This window comes from Glycine soja, chromosome 9 (assembly GCF_004193775.1).
Source record: "Glycine soja cultivar W05 chromosome 9, ASM419377v2, whole genome shotgun sequence".
Taxonomy (NCBI): domain Eukaryota; kingdom Viridiplantae; phylum Streptophyta; class Magnoliopsida; order Fabales; family Fabaceae; genus Glycine; species Glycine soja.
This window is the reverse complement of record NC_041010.1, coordinates 36,288,947-36,300,091: the sequence shown is the minus strand read 5'-3', so window position 1 is coordinate 36,300,091 and position 11,145 is coordinate 36,288,947. Positions and strand designations below refer to the sequence as shown.

At 35.0% G+C, this 11,145-nt stretch overlaps 1 protein-coding gene across 1 annotated transcript; it reads left to right on the top strand.

Annotated features, from left to right (window-relative positions):
* Positions 1-511: 511 nt before the first annotated feature.
* On the top strand, positions 512-3,285 carry LOC114368641 (chlorophyll a-b binding protein CP26, chloroplastic-like). Its single transcript, XM_028325857.1, has 6 exons — positions 512-795; positions 1,341-1,425; positions 1,553-1,603; positions 1,700-1,820; positions 2,247-2,381; positions 2,932-3,285. The coding sequence occupies exons 1-6, from the start codon at positions 573-575 to the stop codon at positions 3,190-3,192; spliced, it is 876 nt and encodes a 291-aa protein (XP_028181658.1). The 5' UTR covers positions 512-572; the 3' UTR covers positions 3,193-3,285.
* The last annotated feature ends 7,860 nt before the right edge of the window (positions 3,286-11,145 follow it).

The window sequence follows — 11,145 nt, the reverse complement described above, 5'->3', positions numbered from 1 at the left end:
ACATCCACAATGGTACTTCAACCATCTAGAAAAGACCTTGTGGCTTGTGCGGTGGCACCAAATTCAAATGTGGAGCTGCAATGGTTGCGGAAGATATACAAACTTTGTGTATTTCTAAATTATTCGTTTGTGAAGTTTGGTGGCCCATATGTATGACTTGTTGAAATTCTTCTTTCACAACACAAATCCACATCCACTCATAGTATGGTCCCAAAAGAAAACAATTTTTTTTCACTCTTACAGTAACTCATGTGAGTGCTACTACAAATATGCGGTAGCCATTACTTGTACTGAAAATGGTTGATGGAAAAAAGTCCAAGAGGTTGGAGGATAAAACATGTTATCCAAAAGCAAGCAATCTTCCAGCTCATGAGATACCATCATCATAGAGTAACCAATCAAATCCTTGCATTGGATTACAAAATTCTCACGTAGACCAATCAAAGTCCATGTTGATGAATCTGACGTGGCACGTCCACATCCACCAGAACCATGCATATAGTAATCTCCATTCTCTTACTCCTCCATCCTTCGTCCAGCTAGCACCACATTCACCTGAGGCTTCCAAAGCAATGGCTTCCCTTGCAGCATCCACTGCTGCTGCTTCCCTTGGCATGTCAGAAATGCTTGGAAACCCCATCAACTTCAGTGGTGCCACAAGGCCAGCTCCATCTGCTTCTAGTCCTGCCTCCTTCAAGACTGTGGCTCTTTTCTCCAAAAAGAAGGCTACACCAACACCTCCAAAAAAAGCTGCTGCTGCTGCTCCTGCCAATGATGAGCTTGCCAAGTGGTATGGTAAGTCCCCCAAGTTATGTTTGTTTCAACTGTTGTGTAACTTATGTTAATTCAACTTGTGTTCTCTGGACAATGTAATTGAAGGAAGACAACTAATAGGGTGTTTGGAGATATCAGGTTGGTTGGGTGGTTAAGAAATAAGAGAAGGAGGGAAAGGTCGTGGGTTAACATTTGTTGATAAAAAAACAAAAACAAACTAATGGGGTGTATGGTTTCGAGAGATTATTATATGGTCCAAGACCATGGTAGTCCTGACTAATCTTCACCTGATATGTAATTGAGTATTATTAACTTTTTTCTCATAAATAAAAAATCTCAGTTATATGTCACGTGAAAATTGGTCAAGACCATGAACATACAATGGTCTGAGACTATATAATAATTTCTCTTTTGGTTTCACATCCATTGTTCCTTCAACATTGATCCATCTTAAAGTTACTCTCAATAGCTTTCACCTTAATAAGTGTTGGACATGGGCTTGACGAAGTTCCTAACAGGCACTAACTAGTTGTTAAACTTATTTGGTTCCATTAATTTTTTGGCAGGTCCTGACAGAAGGATCTTCTTGCCTGAGGGTCTCTTGGACCGATCCGAAATCCCAGAGTACTTGACCGGAGAAGTCCCTGGAGAGTATGTGGATTCTCCTCTCTTATAGTCCACTTTTAATTCACATTAACATGCTAGTCATTAAACAAACAATGTTTGTGAAGTTTTTTGGTTCTTGTTTTACTTAATTTGGTAATGTGTGTCCATGCAGCTATGGTTATGACCCATTTGGTCTTAGCAAGAAGCCAGAAGACTTTGCCAAGTATGCCAAACACTCACAATTTAGATATCTATGTATGTGCTATGTTACATTAGCTGTGCTCTAATGTTGGGTTGGTTGGTTGATGGTCTAATGTAGATATCAGGCATTTGAGTTGATTCATGCCAGATGGGCAATGCTTGGTGCTGCTGGATTCATCATTCCTGAGGCCTTCAACAAATATGGAGCAAACTGTGGTCCAGAAGCTGTTTGGTTCAAGGTTTGCAAGCTTTATAAATTATAACATCAAGAAATGTGACTGTGTCTTGTTCACTAATACATTATTTTTTTTATGGCACTCAACGAATGAAATTCAATATATCTCACAACTACAAGTACTAATGCAAGACTCTTCAGTTTATCTTATATAAGTAAAACATTAGTGTAAATGACCATTCTGGTGCAAATACAATATAGACTTGAGAGAATGTTTCTTTCCCTTTTATTTTACCCATCTCATCTTCAAATTTTTAGTGTTCATTGTTAACCATGTCTTAAACTAATCCTGATAATTGCGCAAATAATCTGTTTTTATTTTCACTAGAGTTACTTACTCTCAACCTTTCAATTTAGCACATAACAATCTATTTTGTGAGTGTAATCTTTACATTAAGCGAAGTTAATTTTCTTTATGGAATTGATGCAGACTGGAGCTCTGCTTCTTGATGGGGGTACGCTGAACTACTTTGGGAAACCCATCCCCATCAATCTTATTGTGGCTGTCATTGCTGAGATTGTTCTTGTGGGAGGTGCAGAGTACTACAGAATTATTAATGGCCTGGTATGTAAATTTCTCAATTTTAATATTTATTTGTAGTCATTGTCAATACATTTTTTCTCAACATAAGAAATATTATTACAAAAAAAAGGTATTATTTATTCCACTGAACCTTCCATATTTCTGAATGAAGTGAATTAGTCCATTCACATCAGGACTGTGTTCATAAATTTGAAAGAATTTGTAAAAAAAAATGTTAAGTGTGTGTTTGGATAAACATTAGCAAACTTAAATTTTCGATGATCTTGATTTTTTTAAATTGATACTTGGCTAAAATTGAGTTTGAAGCAGAGTTATGTTTAGAAACTTAATAATAAAAGAAAGTTTGTAGTAAAGCTCGGCATAAAATTCTCATGCCAACACAAAAGCTACATTTTTTTGGCGGTTAGTTAAATGTCTTTTAACAAACTTGATTATAGTAAACATCTAAACATATTTTTTTCCACAGAATCCCTTTGACACTTTCAAAAGCAAGTTTGTGGAGCATGAGCACTCCTTCGAACACGCACTTACTCATTTGATTTACTAATTGTGACCTATTTATTTTGAACAGAACTTCGAAGACAAACTTCATCCAGGTGGTCCATTTGACCCATTGGGGCTTGCAAATGATCCAGACCAAGCTGCACTGCTAAAGGTGAAGGAAATTAAGAATGGCAGACTTGCTATGTTTGCCATGCTTGGTTTCTACTTCCAAGCATATGTCACCGGAGAAGGTCCTGTTGAGAACCTAGCAAAACATCTCAGTGACCCTTTTGGCAACAACTTGCTCACTGTCATTGCCGGGTCTGCTGAGAGAGCTCCAACTCTCTAAATCATTCATCTTCATGTTTTTCTCCAATCTTAATGTACAATACATATCACTGAGATATTATTAAGGCATTTTGCTTTGTTCCTTGGAACTCAATTCTTGAATTTCTTCCAATTTTTTTGTGTCTAATTAAATAAATTCATACCACAAAGCACTAAAGGGAAACAAATTCTTAGTTTCAAACTTAAAACTTATAGTGCTGGAGTTTTTTCAACTGCGGCATAGCCTATGAGGTTATCTGAATCTGTTTGAATGCCATGATAGTTCATAGTTCAACTGGATTTTTTCACAGACAAGATGTTGAAGGATCCCTGCAGTATAACTTTACTAATATTTTGGACTAAATCGCAGTTATATTAGTCAATGATTGGCCTTAAAAGGTTGTAGATCAATCGATGTATATCTAAGTTAATACTTGATATATGCATCATTTAACATTAACAAAAGATAATCACAAGTTGACAAAGCAAAACTTTTTTAAACAAGGAAATGATATAGTCAAGAGCATTAACTTCACAACACGTAAAATTCGCAAATAAATACTATATACAGTTGTGCTAAGAATTAATGGCAAAAACATGTGGAAGTTCTAGCTAGTTAATTCCCAAGAATCTGATGTAAGCTAATCAAAAGGGAGGAGCGAGATGATTTTCATGTGTAGTTTATTAATTGAGTTTCATCCTTCAACCCAAATATTGGTGATATTAAGCAAAATCACGGTTGAAGCTCGTTTAGTGCATGCATGACAAGGAGCTCTCATTACGTACATGCTAATTCTGATATGCAAAGTTCAAAAACTTGAGTATTTGGTATTATCAATCTCTAGAGTGCAATGCAATCATGAGAAGGCATTATCTCCAGAATGTTATATGATACACAACTAGAAATGGGACTGGATCGATAATGATAAACATGAACATGAGAATAATACACACATGAAAGGATAATGCAACTTACAAGAAGGGCTTCAATAAAACTGAAACTTCGAACTTTTGTTTACATTTGCAGAAATTGTTTTGCATGAGTTTTCAACGGAGCATACGTATTTTGCCTCTGCCTTGGATGAACGGAGGGATGCCTTATTTTATGCAACCAAATGATTCTTTGAGTTCATACACACCAAGGATTCTTTCCATCCTCTATTAGTTTTTACCTCCCAGGCCATTGCCAAGCTTCATGCACAAGCACAATCCCCACAATGACAGCATTTTATATAGGTTTAATTGCACATTTTATCACCAACTATCTGTCGTAATTTTGTAAATTTTATTATCATCTTAGTAACAAAAACCACGTCATTTTGTAAAAATTAAAATTTTGAGTGGTTAAATTCACAAAATGATGAATGGTAATATGTGCAATTGATCCATTTATATATTATGCCAAAATCTCTTTTTTGTGTGTTTATTAAATTATCTATTTTAATTTTATATAAGTAATTAAAATTTATCTTTAGTTCTGGACCTTTATCTAGAAATAAGGCTGGCCCGTAATACGTAAGTTGCTTTTGGAACTGAGTATAGGCTCAAAGAATGTAATAACATACAAGGGGTGATTCTACTTATATTGAAAACTAATTTCTATTTCCAAAAAAAAAGGGAGGTGAAGGGAATAAAAGGAGGGAGATAATAGAAATATCCTATGTAAGGCTGAGTATTTGCTGGGCCGTGCAGGAGCTACTTTTCTGTTTTACATTGGGATGTTATTGTCTGCACTTTCCATGTTACTTGCCAAGTAATATGGGAAGTGCAAGAAGCAATTCGAGGAGTGCAGAAAGTAATTGCCTTTCCATTGTAGCGTTTTGTTGTACGGCCTTCTAGTTTTGGGCCTACTTTTCTTTATTCCCATACTTCTCTCTCTGGTCTGTCAACACTCCTAGAAAAACTAAATGGTTCGTATTTATCACAGCATTTAAGATGGGAAATAGAGTTGCTGTAATGAAATGGATGTTCGTTTACTTGGGATTGTCTAAATTAATTTTGAGAAAATAATGTTTTTTTAATTCTTTTGAGACTAAAAAAAAGTAAAGCATCATTTTTGTTATGAATGAAAAGATGAATTTGTTATGAAAACAAAAAATTGAGAACAAAATGAAGTTTTTTCTTATTTTATTAATAGAGAAACAGAACTTATATACATGTGATAACATACATTATGTTATTAATAGAATAATAGAAAAATACTACTTAAAGGTTGATAGCTAACCCTCTAATTAACCAACTAATATTAGATCACATACAATAATCTTCCCCTTGGTCTAATGCTTAATTAGAATCAGTAATATTCAATAAGTGTAAACAATAGTTGAACTTCTCATAGCATAAAGCCTTTGTGAGCATGTATGCAACTTTCTCATTTGTAGATATCTTCTCAATAGCAATAGCTTCACTCTTGATCATATCTCGAATGAAGTGATACTTGATATCCACATGCTTTGCTCTGTCATGATACACTTGGTTTTTGCTCAAACTTACTGCACTTTGACTGTCACAATAAATTATAGTGATTTTTAACTCTTTCACTTGGAGTAGTTCTAAAACCAAGCCTCTTAACCACAGTGCTTCCGTTACAGCTTCACTAGTTCCTATGTATTCAACTTCAATAGTGGATAAGGCTACTACTGACTGCAAATTAGTCTTCCAACTGACTAAGTTTTCAAACACCTTGAAAGCATAGTCATAGCGGACTTTCTAGTATCCCTTCAATAATAGGAACTTCACCTCGATTACATCAATGGTCCCAAATATGTTCCTCAAAACCCATTTAGTAGCCTCCCAATTCCTCTTGCCTGGATTTACCATAAATCTGCTTACCACACTCATAGAGTATGACATATCTGTCATGCAACACACCATGGAGTACATGATACTTCCAACAGCACTAGCATATGGCACTTTCTGCATATAGGTTATATCTTCATCAGACTTTGGTTCCTGTTCCTTAGACAACTTAAAATGTTGTGCTAGGACAATGGTAACTAACTTTACTCCCTTTAAATTGAATCTTTCCAAGACCCTTTTGAGGTAATCTACCTGAGATAGGTACAACACTTTTTCCTTCCTATTCCTGGTTATTTCTATACCAAGGATTTTCTTAGCATATCCAAGATTTTTCATCTCAAACTCTAAATTCAACAATCTCTTAACTCTAGCAATTTCAATCGTGCTTTGGCTGGCTAGTAACATATCATCAACAAAGAGAAACAAGTAAATTGGTTTCTCATTCTTATGACATTTCCAGTACACACAACAGTCATAAGCACTCCTAGAGAACCCATTTTAATCATGTAATCATCAAAGCGCCTATACCACATCCTAGGAGATCATTTAAGACCATATAAGGATCGATTAACCAAACATACATTCTGTTCATCACCCTTTTTGACAAAACCAGTAGGTTGCTTCATATAAATGGTAGCATTCAGCTTCCCATGCAAAAAGGTTGTTTTGGTATCCATCTGCTCAAGCTCCATATCTAAACGAGCTACCATAGCAAGAAAAACTCTTATTAAACTATGCTTTACCACAGGTGAGAAGATTTCTACAAAATCTACTTCTTCCTTTTAAGTAAACCCATGGGCTATTAGCCTAGCTTTGAACCTTGCACTTTGAACTCCTTCAACACCTCTTTTCCTCTTGAATAGCCATCTGTATCCAACAATTGACTGCCCTTTAGGACAATCCATAAGTATCCAAGTTTGATTCCTTTCTAGAGAAGCCATTTCTTCTTCCATAGCTTTAATCCATTTTGAATTGTCCTTGTTGCTTATGGCCTCATCATAGGACTGAGGTTCCTCCTAATCTTTAATCTTTTTCCAACTATTAAAGCATAGGAGATCAAATTTGCATGACCATATCTTTCAGGAGGTTTGATTGTCCTTTTTCCCCTGTCTCTAGCCAAACAATAATCCTGAGTTGCTTCTTCATTTGCTTGTCCAAATGCAGGAACAAACTTGCATCTTGTCATTACTAATTCCTCATGAGTCTGAGTAGTCACAGTGTCACACTCTCTTCAGACTTCACCTGAACCTATGAACTCTGACTTTTGGCAAACTTGAATGGCATAATTAAATTTGTCATTTGTGGTTCATTAAAGACTACATCTCTGCTAATGATGCACTTCTTATGTCCAGGTTCCAAACACCATAGCTTGTATCCCTTCACTCCTTGTGAATAGCTTATGAAGAAACACTTCAAGGCCCTTGGTTCCAACTTATCCTATTTTAGATGAGCATAACCAATATAGCCAAATGTCTTTAGTTCACTGTAATCAGCTTTCATGCCACTCCAAGCTTCATGTAGGGTTTTAAAACCTATGACAATTGATGGGCTTCTGCTTATGCAGTAGACAACAGTGCTTACAGCCTCTGCCCAGAAGGACTTGGGCAGACCAACATTATTCAACATACACTTAACTCTTTCAAGTATGGTTATGTTGAACCTCTCCACCAAGCCATTTTGTTGTGGTGTCCCTCTCATAATTAAGTGCTTAGTAATACCATTCTGTTTGCATAAGGTTTTAAACCTTTCATCACAAAATTCAAGTTCATTATTTGTCCTTAATTTCTTCACCTTTCTTCCTATTTGAGTCTCAACTAAAATTTTCCATTCTTCAAACACCTTGAAAGTAAACCCAAACCTTTATGGAGAAGCCATCTACTACGGATAGAAAATACCTCGCCCCTCCATGTGATTCAGTTCTTGATGGTCCCCATAGATCTGCATGCATATAATCAAGAGCTACATTGCTGGAATGATTGTTGGTGGGAAGTTTCTGCCTCTTTGCCTTGCCTAGCACATAATACCTACAAAACTTCAGTGGCTCAATCTTACCTTGCCCAAAAACTTCTTGTTTTGCTAACTCTTCCAGCCCTTTATGACTGATATGTGCCAATCTGTGGTGTCATAACTTTGTGTTATCATCAGTTACAACATTTGTAGAATTAGCAACAATTGTTTGTTTAATCAAGGAATATAATCCATTCTTCCTTACTCCTCTCATGATCAAATTCTTTCCCTTATAAATTTCAAGGCTACCACGATCACACTTGTAGCCACAACCCTCCTTGTCCAATGTGTCTAAGGAGATCAGATTTATCTTCAATTCTAGAACATGTCTCACTTCTTCCAGCACCCTCTCTATTCCATTGTGCATTCTGATTCTTAATGAACCAATCCCAATAACCTTACAAGACTTATTATTTCCTAGGAGTACAATACCACTATCTATTTGCTTGTAATTTTCAAACCAACCTATATTGGGGCACATATGGAATGAGCATCTTGAATCCAAGATCCATTCCTTTTGAGAATCCTCCTCTGATACAACAAGAACCTCTGCATTGTCATATCCTTCTTGAGCCACAACCACATCTGCATTGTGCTTGTTCCACTCATTGAACCTTGACTTGCTTGGGCAGTCTTTCTTGAAGTGTCACTCTTTGTCACAAAGGAAACATTTCTTCTTATTTTTAAACTAGCCTTCCCATACAACATCGTATCAACAAAATGCTCAAATCGCTTGGGAAGAGAACTCAATAGAATCATGGTTTGATCTTCATCATCTATCTTTACGTCAATGTTCTTAAGGTCCAAGATGATCCTATTAAAATCGTCCATATGTTTCTTCAAGGGCTTGTTGTCCTCCATCAACAAAGCGTACAAGGGTTTCTTGAGATATAATCTGTTTGTCAAAGACTTCTTCAAGTACAAATCCTCTAGCTTATCCCAAACTGCCTTGACAGAATTTTCTTCAGTCACTTCTCGAAGCACTTCATCTCCAAGACTAAGCACGATTGCACTATGAGCCCTCTTTGTCACATCTGTGTGTCTCTTCTTTTCTATCTTTGTGATTGCTTCCTCTAAAAGTGTTGCATCCAAGCCTTGATGAATGAGCAATGCATTCATCTTCACCCACCATATACTGAAATCATCTATTCCACCAACGAATTTTTCGATCTCCATTCTTGCGAGAGCCATGGTTTTCTCCTTTCTTTTCCTTAGGATCTCAACTCAATTTTGATAACACTTGTTATGAATGAAGAAGATGAATTTGTTGTGAAAACAAAAAAATTGGAAACAAGATGGAGCTTTTTTATTTTATTAACAAAAAAACATAACTTATATACATATGATATCATGTCTTTTGTTATTAACAAAATAACAGAAAAATAACTATCTAAAGTTGTCAGTTAACTCCCTAACTAACCAATTAATATTAGACCACATATAATAATTTTCTTAAAATAAGTTAATTTAAAGATGCACACCATGTTCCTTGGTGAAGTTTTTTTCCCCATGGAATAACTGCTTAGTGAAGTTGGGGCTCGCCCCTCCTAAACCAATTAAATAATTCTAACTTTTTATTTTTAATTTCTATTTACTAAGACATAGGAGTTAGTGAGAGACAAGAAAACATTTTGCATGCATGAAATATGTAAATTACTGATTAAACATAGGAGTATCTCGGTTTGTTTTAAAGCTGTTTTTATTGAGTTTAGCTAGTATGGGCTTGCATTATAAACTAGTCTAATAATAAAGAACTACTTTTTCTTAGCATGGTATTCAATTAGTTAAACCTTATAAGGAAAAAGGGATAAAGTTAGTCTTAATTAACATTTTTTTACATAAGTTTGATACTTGGGGTCCATCGCCATCATTTACAGCTTTATGCTTGGAATCTTGGTTTTTTTTCCCTTTGAAAATTTTCTTTTTCACCCTTTTCTTATAGTGCTATATATCAACGACAGCCTAAGCTTTTTGCATATCCTATCAAAAAGAGATGCTCTTCACGTTGATGTTGACCCAATAATAGCATCCTAAAAGACTCCATTTGTTTAAGTGGCATGCACAAACTACACATGCAAAGGCACTTCACAATTCACATAGTGGACAAAGGAAAACTTCCAAGAATCTTTCTCCAATTAAGACAACTCTAGATCATGCAATTTGTCACACTTCAACGTGGCCAATCCACCACAAGTGAATTGCATGAGAGGTGATCTTCATTTTTCACTTGGTTTCTATAGTGACGCAAAGTTACCTTTGAATTATAAATCAAAGGAATAGACAAAAAAATGATATAGTAGATGTCAGCATAATGTTGGTACCATCATATTTAATTAATTTACATGTTTGTTCCTTCCCTTTTATGTTGGTAGTTGCTCCATTGCTACCCAACAGAAACGAGAGAAGGACGGGAAATAATTTTTAGCCACATAATTTCAAAGTCAGATCAAAGTTTTTTTTTTTTTTTTTATGGTTATAGTAGTAGTTTTCATTATTATGGGGTCGCCTAAGTTGGTTTGAAAGAAGATTATAGAAGCTAGATATTTTTATTTCTTTTAAACTATAACAAAAAAAGTGTTATGGTTGAGAAGGATGCTGTTATGCTTCTAATCAAAGTAGTTGTTAATTCAATGAAGTTTTTTTCCAAATAATGCACAGTTGCCTGAGATCCTATTCCTAGCATGCCATGGAAAGTGTGTGAAAAAGTGATACATGGCATTTTGTTCATAAAAGAAAGGGATACCTCTTGTATCTACAGAGCATAAAAAAATAGCAATAATTTGGAGTAAATATTGTACATCCATTTTTTTTTAGAATATATCTTCTCAACCTTAAAAAGTAAAGCTATATTAATAATTCATTTCCTTTACGCCTAGTCAGTGGCATATTTCTCTTTCATGGATTAGGCACATAATTTATAAAAAAATCATCTACAATTTGACCCACATGTGACCCTTCTGATTGACTTTGTTTGGTTCTGATCGTGCACAAAGCATCTTAGTCTCATTTTTTAAGATGTAAATTTAACTTATTGTCATGTTATCAATGCAACATTTATGTTTATGTTTATTTTCTCTTTTTTTTTCTAATAATATAAACATTTTGTTATTGAAGAAAATAAATTATGTTTTTATTTTTTTAATTAGAATTTCCATTTTTTTTATAATTA

Coding starts and splice junctions, on each gene's coding strand:
- LOC114368641 (XM_028325857.1), top strand. CDS start 573: ATGGCTTCCCTTGCAGCATCCACTGCTGCTGCTTCCCTTGGCATGTCA. Junction 1,426..1,552: donor ACCGGAGAAGTCCCTGGAGA/GTATGTGGATTC, acceptor GTGTCCATGCAG/CTATGGTTATGACCCATTTG. Junction 1,604..1,699: donor AAGCCAGAAGACTTTGCCAA/GTATGCCAAACA, acceptor GGTCTAATGTAG/ATATCAGGCATTTGAGTTGA.